The 11,981-nt window shown below is 41.0% G+C and overlaps 2 protein-coding genes across 8 annotated transcripts; both read left to right on the top strand.

Annotated features, from left to right (window-relative positions):
* The first annotated feature begins 444 nt into the window (after positions 1-444).
* On the top strand, positions 445-6,102 carry LOC116195987 (potassium transporter 2). 7 transcript variants are annotated; one of them, XM_031525473.1, is made up of 10 exons: positions 445-872; positions 1,961-2,025; positions 2,137-2,365; positions 2,479-2,724; positions 2,818-2,871; positions 3,634-3,894; positions 4,023-4,075; positions 4,191-4,308; positions 4,404-4,658; positions 4,919-6,102. In XM_031525473.1, the coding sequence occupies exons 2-10, from the start codon at positions 1,987-1,989 to the stop codon at positions 6,040-6,042; spliced, it is 2,379 nt and encodes a 792-aa protein (XP_031381333.1). In that variant the 5' UTR covers positions 445-872; positions 1,961-1,986; the 3' UTR covers positions 6,043-6,102. The 7 variants fall into 7 exon arrangements, with proteins under 7 accessions (XP_031381333.1, XP_031381330.1, XP_031381329.1 ...); XM_031525470.1 differs by having other exon boundaries at positions 497-914; XM_031525469.1 differs by having other exon boundaries at positions 497-914; positions 1,925-2,025.
* Positions 6,103-6,570: 468 nt separating this feature from the next.
* Positions 6,571-11,870, top strand: LOC116195611 (mini-chromosome maintenance complex-binding protein). The gene is made up of 14 exons (XM_031524895.1): positions 6,571-6,843; positions 7,093-7,206; positions 7,292-7,399; positions 7,570-7,701; positions 7,993-8,037; positions 8,860-8,979; positions 9,088-9,246; positions 9,544-9,618; positions 9,764-9,877; positions 10,056-10,258; positions 10,370-10,505; positions 10,634-10,861; positions 11,359-11,426; positions 11,537-11,870. The coding sequence occupies exons 1-14, from the start codon at positions 6,676-6,678 to the stop codon at positions 11,649-11,651; spliced, it is 1,785 nt and encodes a 594-aa protein (XP_031380755.1). The 5' UTR covers positions 6,571-6,675; the 3' UTR covers positions 11,652-11,870.
* The last annotated feature ends 111 nt before the right edge of the window (positions 11,871-11,981 follow it).

Here is an 11,981-nt window from a genome sequence, read left to right as displayed (position 1 = left end):
GAATTGTGTTTGCTACGCCCGTGTGTTATCACATATGTACGTGCAACCATAATTGAACCAGAAGTCATGGTCGATAGTGGATCTGCTTCGGCGCACTCGGGAGTCCAGACGACTTGTATATTCCAAAGGATTCATATATTATTATGATAGCAACGTTTAAGATTGTACACAGAATTAGAGCCAAGATGGAAGCAACACCACCTGTGAGCAAATATTGAGTGTATATTATTCATTTATGACAATTATGAGCACTTCAATAAAAATATTTAAAAGTACAAAAATTAATTCTGCAATGAATTCATAAATTAAAATTAAATATTTTTTCATTGAATATCTATTGAATATTTTTTCTCACAGCCGTCATTCAAATTAAAAAGAAAAACAATGCTAAATGAATAAAAAAAAATCCCGCTTTCAATGTGATTTTGACGATTGTTCGACTCGAATGATTGCTGATTCACTCCCTCACGCACTCGCTCACTTACTTATCCGCCATTGTCGGGTTCTTGCAGCCCTCTCACCTCGATCCTCTCGATGTCCTGTCTGTCTTTTTCTTAGGTTCCCATCGTCTAAAAATCTACCCATAAAGATCTGTGGTCCTCCGTGTCGCTCCGTGGTTCGAGGTTGGAGTCCATCAGTATCACTATCGGATGGGGTGTCGATCCATCACATGGGAGCAGTCAATGTCTCGGAGCTCGCGACCTTTTTCTGCGGTGGATAACGATTGCTGTGAGAGATTGGTGATTAGCTGATTCGAGAAAACGACAATGTGGGGTCTCGGAAAGAGCAGCTCGGTTTCGGCACTGGCAAGGGGAGCACGAAAGGTTCTGGTGCTACACACGAGCTCTTAAAACCCGCATTGGATGGCCAAGGTATGCTCTCTCCTTCCTTCCCTGAGCTGAAAAGTTACCCGGGTAAGCTCTCAGATCCGCTCGTTTGTGTTTCTGCCGGTGATGGGTTTGTGAGAATCCCTTGCATTTTGGCTCTCTTGCTGTCATGGTGTCATTATCTGCTGATTTTGCTCACTTGATCTCATGGCCTTTTTGTCAGTCTCTTGTATCCTAAGCTTAGGCTGAGTAAAAGGGTCATGGAACTTGGAAGCTTGTCTTGGTTGGTGAGATTTCAGTGATCAAGTCCGCAACTTGAACATGGGTTTGCTGTGTATAAGCACAGCGAGAACGAAAACAAAAAAGGATGTCTAGCCAAGTGGGTGTGATGTAATATCCCTTGAAGTTAGCATTATTTGCGGGCACTAATTGGCGGGATTGATTGTTGGCGCCTTGTGAACGTTAAATGTGTTCAGTCACATGATCGTGTCCTTTTATGCCTATGTTCTCCTTGTGAATATTTAAGTTTTGCGATTGGATGGAGATGCCTGCGAGTGCTGTCGAAACTGAATCTTGCCAAATTTGCTGTCTTTCTACTCATCTCTGTCCTTCATTGGGCCAATTTTGTTGATGGATCTACTCTATCTCGTGGCTTCTTGATCAGCCAAAGTCATCCATCAATAGTGAGATTTCATTATCCTGTCTTTTCAGCGGTAGGTAGAAAATTAAAGGAACATAGAGCTTAATTATAGAAATAATGTATTCTAAGGAAATTAAATGAAGGGCCTGCTACATTTAATAGTGGGGTCCCATGCTGCTGTGTTGCTGAGTTGCATTATCCTTTTCTCCTCTCTTTCTTCTCTCTTCATAAGCTCTAGAAAGGCCTTTACTTCATATTCGAATAGAGGAATTAGGAATTTAGGAGGGTTCTAAAAGGTATGGAGATCATGTGGGTTTCTTTATAAGTGGATTGAGTGTGACCTGCTTTTTGCATTAATTTGCGTGTCGAAGATATTGCATGGTAAGTCCTGCTCTCCCATAAGTAAATCTCATTTGTCTTAAGTGCAACACCAATAACTCTACTGTTTCATTCATAGCGGATCTGCTGCTAAAAGATTCAATCCTTAACACAGATCGGAGATCAACATATGCGACTAGAATGGATCTCAATTATGGCAAGTGCTGGAAATCGCCCAAGGTTAGTCATCGTTAACTGACATCATTTTCCAGATAACTGGCACGGATCTCACCTCGTGATCTTATGTGAGATCTGAATTCGTTGCACATCATTTGCTGTATGAAATTGCAGGATTGCAAGACTCTGTTGCTCTTAGCTTATCAAAGCCTCGGTGTGGTTTATGGGGACCTAAGCATTTCGCCTCTTTATGTCTACAAGAGCACATTCGCAGAAGACATTCAGCATTCCGAAACAAACGAAGAAATCTACGGCGTTCTCTCCTTTGTCTTCTGGACTCTCACTCTCCTTCCCCTGTTCAAGTATGTGTTCATAGTCCTTCGAGCTGATGACAATGGAGAGGGTAAGGCCTGAGAAGTCTCGCAATGGTTATAAATTCTTATTAAGAAGCCATTGATCTTTATAGCAAAAGAATAGATTGAAAAATATAACCTTTCCTATCGTTGGCTTTTGCAGGAGGGACTTTTGCTTTGTATTCACTAATATGCAGGCATGCTAAAGTGAGCCTTCTCCCAAACCGACAAGCTGCTGATGAAGCTCTCTCTACATATAAGCTAGAGCACCATCCTGAGAGCAAAAACAGCCCCAAGATAAAGATGTTGCTGGAGAAGCACAAGCCCTTGCATACAGCTTTGCTCGTCTTGGTCCTTCTTGGAACTTGTATGGTGATTGGAGATGGACTTCTCACTCCTGCTATTTCCGGTAACTCATTGAATGCCCAGAAGTTGCATTTCTAAATTTGGCGTAGATTCTCCTAATTTTCTTAACCAAGAATTATCCGCTTTCTTTCTCCAGTTTTCTCAGCCGTATCGGGTCTCGAGTTATCCATGTCGAAGGACCATCATCAGTGTAAGTTTCTATGGAATCATCATCTTAAATTCGGTCACATCATTTGAGGGCTCTACATAGGAAAAAGAAGTCTCCATCCTGCCGCTGTCTCGATTCATTTGAAAAGTTCATTGTAGCAGAACTGTTGATATAATATATGTGGCGGGGCCACTGACATGGACTTCATGAGAAAGCCAATTTTTTTTTCCCCTTTTGAGAATTAAAAAGCCAGTTTTATGTGGTTCCATCGACTTGTTTACTGTTCATGGACCAGAAATTAGCTCCTTAATTAGCCTCACACGTGTATAAAGCAATGGACTAAGGTCCCTCTGTTCCTGTTCCTGAAACTGATAATTCAATACAGGGGGTCCGAATTGTTGGTCTGTCCTAGATAATGAAGGAAATTACATGACCCATTGTGTGTGGGGACCAATCAAATTGCCCTACTTGCTGGTGAAAGACCCATGTCCTGTTTCTCTTGAGGTGTCTAATTTTCTCTACCCTTCTCCTGTCAGAAGAAACATGATTATCAATTACAATTAAGCAAGACAAATCAACTTCCTGCCACAATAATTTTAGATCTTTCTTTCTGATGTAAAGCTGAAAAAATAATATTCCAAACACTAATTTAAGATATGGAATCTGAAGTAGAAAATTGATTAGATGTTAAAAAAAAAGATATAAACGTTTTATTTATGCCATTTGGTCATCTATATTAAGATGAAGAAAAGGTTATTAGCAGATTGCTTAGGTGGAAATGAACAATATTTTCCCTTGCTGCAGATGCGGTGGTTCCAATTACTTGCTTCATACTTGTATGCCTGTTTGCTCTCCAGCACTGGGGAACACATAGGGTTGGGTTCCTCTTTGCACCGATCGTCTTAATTTGGCTGCTTTGCATTAGTGCCGTCGGCTTGTACAACATATTGCATTGGAATCCCTATGTCTACAAGGCACTTTCTCCCTACTACATGTTCAAGTTTCTGAGAAAGACGAGGATTGGCGGATGGATGTCCTTAGGAGGAATCTTGCTGTGCATAACAGGTAACCTCTATAAGATATTAACCAAAATCTGGAGTCCGTGACAAAATTGTTATAATGAGCAAACTGATTTGTGGACTTTTAAATAGCTTTCATTGGTCTCACCAATAAGCTCTTGTGCTATCGTGCAGGTGCCGAGGCTATGTTTGCTGATCTCGGGCATTTCTCATATGCTGCAATTCAGGTACTTGTCAAGAAGCTTTTCTTCTTCTATGCTGGGAACTATTTGGTGTGCCCATAAAGAGGTACACGTCCAACTTTGCCACCGGACCTAAACACTTCTATATGTTCGACTGCAGATTGCTTTCACCTTCCTAGTTTATCCTGCTCTCATATTGGCATATATGGGTCAAGCTGCATACCTATCTAAACACCACCAAATCATTCATGAGATTGATTTCTACATCTCAGTTCCGCGTATGGTTATTTTCTTCTCAGTATGCGCTCTGCTCAGTTCTATCTGAAGTAAATAGCTTTTACACTATACTGAGGAATTGCATCTTTTGCTACAGAGAGTGTTAGGTGGCCTGTTCTCGTGGTAGCAATTCTTGCTTCCGTTGTTGGAAGCCAAGCAATCATAAGCGGGACATTCTCCATTATAAACCAGAGCCAGTCCCTTGGGTGCTTTCCTAGAGTAAAAGTCATTCATACCTCTGATAAGATACATGGACAGATCTATATCCCAGAGATCAACTGGATTCTCATGATTCTTTGCGTTGCCGTAACAATCGGCTTTAGAGATACAAAACGCATAGGAAATGCCTCAGGTAAAGATTTATTTCTATATCTTCTTTGAAATGATAGTAGAGTATCGTATTGGAGGATTTTCCTTGAAGTTAAAAGAACTTTGCAAAATTTCCTGATATATAATTAAATCTGTAACATGGAATGAACGAGATATCAAGCATGACTAAAAAGTATTTGTGTCTGAATCCTAACATCTTTTGTTGACTCGAGATCAGACACTTTTTATATTTCATGAGCATTATCTTGAAGAAATTATTCAAATTTCAACTCTTACTTGCAGGACTGGCGGTAATGGCAGTGATGCTAGTAACCACGTGCCTCACTTCCTTGGTTATCGTCCTTTGTTGGAACAAACCTCCAATCTTAGCCTTTCTTTTCCTACTTTTCTTTGGGTCGATCGAGCTGCTCTACTTCTCAGCATCTCTCACCAAATTTACCGAAGGGGCGTGGCTCCCTATCCTCCTGGCCCTCTTCCTTATGACAGTCATGTTTGTTTGGCACTATGCCACCATCAAGAAGTATGAGTTCGACCTCCACAACAAGGTCTCACTCGAGTGGCTGTTAGCCTTGGGCCCAACTCTCGGGATTGCTCGAGTCCCTGGGATCGGGGTGGTTTTCACAGACCTAATCTCTGGGATACCCGCTAACTTCTCTCGGTTTGTGACCAATCTCCCTGCTTTCCATCAGATCCTCGTATTTGTCTGCTTGAAGTCAGTACCGGTCCCTCATGTACCCCATGCAGAGAGATACCTCGTGGGCCGTGTGGGACCTGCAGAGCACCGGTCTTATCGGTGCATTGTCCGGTATGGCTACCGAGATGTTCATCAAGATGTAGATTCTTTCGAGTCTGAGCTTGTCGACAGGCTGGCAGAATTCATACACTACGACTGGCATAAAGGGCAAGGGAGTGTTAATAGCAATGACATTGACCGTGCATATGGTGATGATAGGTCACACCATTCCAACCGGTCCTCCAGTGAATGCAGGTTGGCGGTGATCGGGCCCACTTACGAGATGGATGGGAGCCTGGACCCGGAAAGTGTGTCGATCGAGTTCTCTAGCGTGGAAAGTCTGACAGAAGTCACTGAGATGGAACCGATCCGTGGATTGGAGAAAAAGGTGAGGTTCGCAGTTCCTAGTGATTCCTCTGAAGTGGGTGAAGTGACTGAGGCACAAGTGAGATGGCGGGAAGAGGTGGCGGACCTGCTGGCGGCTCGACAGTCGGGGATCGCATTCATAATAGGGCACTCCCACGTTAGGGCGAAACAAGGCTCGTCCATAATCAAGAGGGTAGCCATTAACTTTGGGTATAATTTCCTCAGGAGGAATTGTAGAGGCCCTGATGTGGCACTCAAGGTACCTCCAGTCTCTCTTCTTGAGGTTGGTATGGTGTATGTTGTTTAATATAAAACAAAGCATTCCCACTTGACTTATATCGTAATGCACTGTTTTCCCTCTTCCTCTCTTCATCTCCTTACAATCCGGATATACTTCGCGAAATGAATCGAGCGTAGAGTTTGCCCGAGCAACTCGGGAAGAGAGGGCCTCAAGGCAAAGGTTCCACATCGTCTCGAGCCGATAGGCTGCCCAAGCTCTGCAATAAAATTAAGGAAAGATTTTTAAAATAATACAATTAAAATGAGTTTCTTAAATTGCACTGTAGAAATAAATAAAATAAAAGACTGGAAATTAAAATGAAAAGAAAATACATTTTCACAGACCCAAAAAAAAAAAGGTTTGCAAGAAAAGATTGGGCTTTTTGCGAGCCCATTCCTTGTAAGTCCAATAAAGGGCCCATGGGCGCGGACAGTTGAGCCCATCACGTTAGGGCAACCGCAGCCGAAAGTGGCGGGAAACCGTTCCCTCATTTGGCGGGAAAGATCGCTCGCGAGTATTTATCATTTCAACCGGTCACAGAGCCTCTCTCACAGAGAGAGCGCGGGAGAGGGGGAGAGAGAGAGAGAGAGAGAGACGAGCCGAGCGACGACCGAGCGAGCGGGGGAGAGGGTGGGAGACGAGAGTGTCAGGGGATCGAATATGGTCGGACCGCCATACGACTGCTTGGCGAACCCACTCGGAGCCGTTCGGCTGACTTTCGAGAAGGCGGTGGCATCAGGATCTGATCCGACCTCGTTCGATGGCAAGGACTGGGGCGCCGTCGACCTCTTCCGCGAGTTCCTCTTCGATCAGGGCGCTCTCTCTCAGGTGATCTCACTAGCATAAGCTCTAGATGATCTCACTGTATCCGTGCCGTACGCGTTAGTCGTTTGCTTAAATGCATGCTCCTAACAGGCGCAGTCGGTCGACTGTTCTTGTTGTAAATGTAAATTTGAGTTCGAATGTGCTCAGGCCTGAACTATAGAATCAGTATGATTATGACTGCGTGCTACTGGTCCTTTGACTGATTAGAGCTCTTTGAGATGCTATTGTTCACATAATTTTGATTGAATGTAGGTCCCTGTCCTTAATGCGAAAACCATCAGATATCTTCAACCCAATACGCTTGTACGGTTCCGGGGAATGATACAGGACATGTTGGGAAATGAATTCTATGCCGGTGCCTATAAGGTACGTATACTAATCCCTGGTTATTTTGATATATAAAAAAGATGTCATAGAAGGTACTAATATCGTCTTTGGATTATATGCGAAGGATGGCGCTGTATGGAGAACAAATAAGTATACAGATGCCTTTCAATATCCAGTGGGTACTTCACCTGATATGCGGATTTGGGAACGCCGATTGTTCTATTGTGTTCCAGTAAGTTCCTTTTACTACAAACCACCAGAAAGAAGTCTAGACTCTTAGTTACCTTTGGTTTCAAATTTTAAGAATTGTTCACCGTATCTGATTATTAGACTGGGCTATCTACATTTGTCTGCTATCTATGCGACTAAGTGCACTCGACTGATTATGGTCCTTCTTCTCAGGTCCCAGGACGGAATGCTTGGGCTGATGATCTCTCTGATGTTGCTATTACACGGTGCATGGATTGGACTCTCCAACATGGAGAGAAGCGGAGGAGAATGGAAGATGAAGCTGATGATGAAATGGATATGCAGGTAAAGTCGGCCTTTTGGCTAACTCTTATCTGTTTCTACATTGCAGATTGTATAATAACAATGAGTGGAATGCCGTAGCTCTAGCATTTTCTGTGAAATTGTTTTCGAGGACTCTGGATTGAGTCCATGAAATTGCAGTCATGTCATCTCTCTCTCTCTCTCTCTCTCTCTCTCTCTCACAAATAAGTGGCCTTGCCATCTCATAAAGTTCTAAGCTCTTCTTATATTGTTCCTCTTTTGACTTTAGTTAGTAGACCATGAGTATCAATCTAATGCACTTTTATATGGCAGATTCCAGAAACTGGTGCAGGAGGTTCACCTGGTGCCAAAAAGATGGTAAATGACCTCTAGAATCTATAAAAGCAAAAATTTGCTGTTAACATGATAGGAATATTGAGGATTGCTCTTCGTTTGTATCTGTATTGCTGTCATCAATATCACGAGTTAGCCTGTTAATTTGTCTATTATGGTTTAAAGAACTATGTATCTGTGTTGGGTTGAACATAATTTTAAAAGCTTGGCAGGTTTATTTGTTTTACAAATAAAGGAATGCTTTTGCAGCATGTTGCAGACCTGTTCGTTTTCACAATTCAAAGAGGGGTTTCCAATGATAATTTTTAAAATGAAAATTACTGAAAGGAGCAATGTTAAATCAATTTTGGTAATGATTAAAAGAATTATTTTCCTCAGAATATTGTCCTTTAACTTGGACACTTTGCAACTTGGAACAATTAGAATACACAGGATCCCAGTTTTCAGAAAAGTCCTAGTTCTACTTAAAAAAGGATAGCCTTGGGATCAAAGTTTAATATTATTACTTGACCTTCCCACCCATATTTTCCAATAGTTTCTCCATTTCACCCGCTCAACAAACCGTCTATTCCACTGGGATTTACTCTTTAATTCTTATTGTACTCCAATATTTTTTTATCCTATTTGGTTTTAATTTACTAATCTCCGATCGGTTTATGATGTTTGCAGGATTTTGAATATTTTCATCTGTACTGATATCCCAACAATTTTTTTTTAACACTCAAAATGAAAAGCATTGGAAACTTAAAAATTTGCATTTTGCAAAAATTGTTATTGTTATTAAACATTTTTACTGGATTGTTATTTGACATTTTTAATTTTAAATCTTTTCCTCAATGATGATAGAGGGAGTCAGGGCAGCCTTCCCACCTCTCACCATCCCAGGGTTCTGTGACTGAGAGCTGTTGTTTTATCCCTTGCAAAGATTCGAAAGCAGAAAACCAGAATCTATCTTGTCTTGTAAAGGTAACTACTTGGTCAGATTTAATTTTCTTGAAATTTTATCGCAGTAGTTTTACTAAACAAAAATTATAATGACTTAAAATTCTTAACTCAAAGTTCCTTTTTTCGCAGATATATGATTCTTCCGACTCCGACCTGAAATTGAATGATGTTTTTGAGTTCATTGGTGTGTTCACTTTTGATTATGACCATCAAGTGAACATGGCTGAAAAGGATGAACTGGCTGATGACTTTTGTGAAGATGCCTCAGCTCAATTTCCTACAAACAAGGTAATGACACTTGTGCTCACATTCTCTAATAATTTGTGCTGTCCCCTTCATCATTTGTCTAGTAGTTGCCTTTTATGCACCATGCCATAAATTTGTTTTATGCATTTACCCTGAATATCCCAATTATGTTACTATAGGTTGGTCATCTGCATTAGATATCCTGTTATGCTAAGGTCATCCTATTTCTAGTCTTATTATCATGGAAATCTACGTAATTTAGTGCTGCTCATCATATCTATCCATAGTTTGGGGGAATAAGAAGGAAAAGCTATTAATCGTGCTTTTCTTTTAATTCAGGTGCCACGTCTTCATTGTCTAGTTCACAGGAAACTTGCAATTCAGGATTTTCTTCACAGTTCCCCTTCGATGGAGGTGATTTCCTGACAACTGCAACTGTTTTTGATCTGTCTTCACTTTTCAGGATCTGTGCAGATTTCGTTTATTAACCCTTTGCTGTTAGTTTTAATTTAAAATTTTTTCTTTATATCTTCAACTTAATTTGTCTATCACTTCGCAGCTGACACCCGATCTAGTGAAAAATGCGAGGGAAGGTTTGCTAGGCCATCTTTCAAGTGTTCTTGGAAATGATGGATTAGCTGCTCATTTCTTGTTGTTGCATCTCCTGTCAAAGGTAAACTGTTTTTCTTCTACTTGTTTGCCTACTTGGATTCATGATATGTCGATTTTGCAGTCATCCTAGTCTCCCCCATCTTTCATTCACGGTTAGGTTGTATATTCAATCTCCAGCTTTATTTGCCTATTTCCTTTCTTCAAAATGATCAGTTACAAGAGTGGAATTGCCTTGGCAGGTGCATGCTCGAGTGGATTCCTTGGCTGTGGGGAAGTTTTCACTTAATCTCACCTGTTTCAGCAAAGAAAGTGCATCTATATTTGTTAGCCAATTAAGCCTTGCTATTAAGGACCTACTGCCATTCACACAAAGTATACCCCTAACGGTGGAGAATCTCAATGCAGCTTCTCTTGCCCCAAGAAAAGATTATGAAACAAACAGGTCCATAACTATTAGTACTACGAGCAAATTAACAGCATGACAGTATCAATTATCTATTGAATTCCAAGAATTATATTCACCTATCCTGATGACGGGTATTATTCCTTTCAGATTAATAACCGGAGTCATGCAAGTGCCTGATAACTCACACTTAATTATTGATGAGACACAACTGAATGTTGGAACCCTAAATTCTGTTGGCATTGACAATGCGAGAGTTTTGAAGGATTTAATCGAATTGCAAAAGGTGGTTGTTTGAATCACCTTCCTTATTTCATATTAGTTTATTCTGCCTTATGTTCGGTAAGATAAAAAGTTATGTAGGCTTTTTTGTTGAAAGAGTATAACCTGTCACCTGAACCATTTTGGTTTCAGGTCGTATATGATTTTAAGTATTACAAAATGGAGGTGGCAGCTGATATTCAGATGCTTATACTTTCTGAGGGAAAGTCAAACATTTTACCGGCTGATACAGTAGTACCATTCCGACCGTCCTCGGTAGCCAGCAACCAAGCTGTTCCTAAAGAAGCACTGGAAGCTTGGAGGTGGTATTTAGCCTCTCTCAGAGCATTGCCACATTCTATCGACCCAGAAATGCAGAAGGTATGTCTTAGCATTCAAAGGCAGTTAAAGCTTTTTTGCCGCTTTCTTCATGCATCAGTACGTGGGTATGTGACTTGTCTGTTCCCAGTACGAACACTATCATGCTTCAACAATAAAAAATTTGTCACCAACAAAATGTTCACGATCTGTAGGTAATGGACTACTCTTTGCTTTTTGAGTAGAATAATAGCTTCGATCTTGTGCTTTCAGCAGAACCAAAAAAAACAAAAAAACAAAAAGGTGTATGGGTTTGATTTGGTTTCTTTGCACTCTGAACTTTGCAACTAATCAGACAGTGTCATCAACAAGTAATTTGCAAACTTGGGCCTTTCCTGATGTTTGCTTGTTCTTTGATCATTAAAGCTTCTGGAGTGGCTATGAAATTCGTTGTGGATGCTTCGTATACTAGACCGACATATATTTTGAGTGCACCTTTTCCTCGGTTAATTGGCATAATCTTGTTTAATCTTAAATTACCATGCGCTCATACTTACCAGGTGGTGGAAAATGATCTGGTCGCAGCAAGGCAATCAAATAGAAGCTTGGGCAGCCAAGAGTTTAGCAGGTGAGATAACAATCTGATGGTCTTCTATGTTATCGTAGTTATTATTTACCAATGACTGCTCGATGTAACTTGCATCATGACTGCTCTATTTGCAATGCTTCTGCTTGCAGGCTGCTAACTATGGGCCGCCTCATGTCGCTAAGCTACGGTGAAACCTCGCTCTCGTTGGAGAATTGGCAAATGGTTAAGGAACTGGAGAGGCTCAGACTCGAGAGGTTCACGTGACAACATAGAAGATCAGGGACCCTCATATGTCGCCTCTATCATGTTAATATTTTCACGAACGAACGTCATGTTCTGCATCTTTCAGCATCTCCCAGTTCCCACCAAATCGTTTGTTTCATTCTTAGGGTTGGGGGTCTATGTAATGTATGTCCAAAATTCATATTTGCAGTTATAACTCCATCATCATTATATAATAATAATTTTGTATAGCCCACAAAATCGATCTTCAATTCATGTAACGCTCTGTAGATGTAAAGTAATGGACCTAAGCGAGCTGATGTAATGATAGGTTTTGCTCAGACAACGATCAGTAGGTAGAGAAGATTGGGC

The sequence above is a fragment of the Punica granatum genome, chromosome 2 (genome assembly GCF_007655135.1).
Source record: "Punica granatum isolate Tunisia-2019 chromosome 2, ASM765513v2, whole genome shotgun sequence".
NCBI classification, from domain to species: domain Eukaryota; kingdom Viridiplantae; phylum Streptophyta; class Magnoliopsida; order Myrtales; family Lythraceae; genus Punica; species Punica granatum.
Note: the sequence above shows the minus strand (reverse complement) of the source record. Positions and strands in the feature narration are given on the sequence as shown.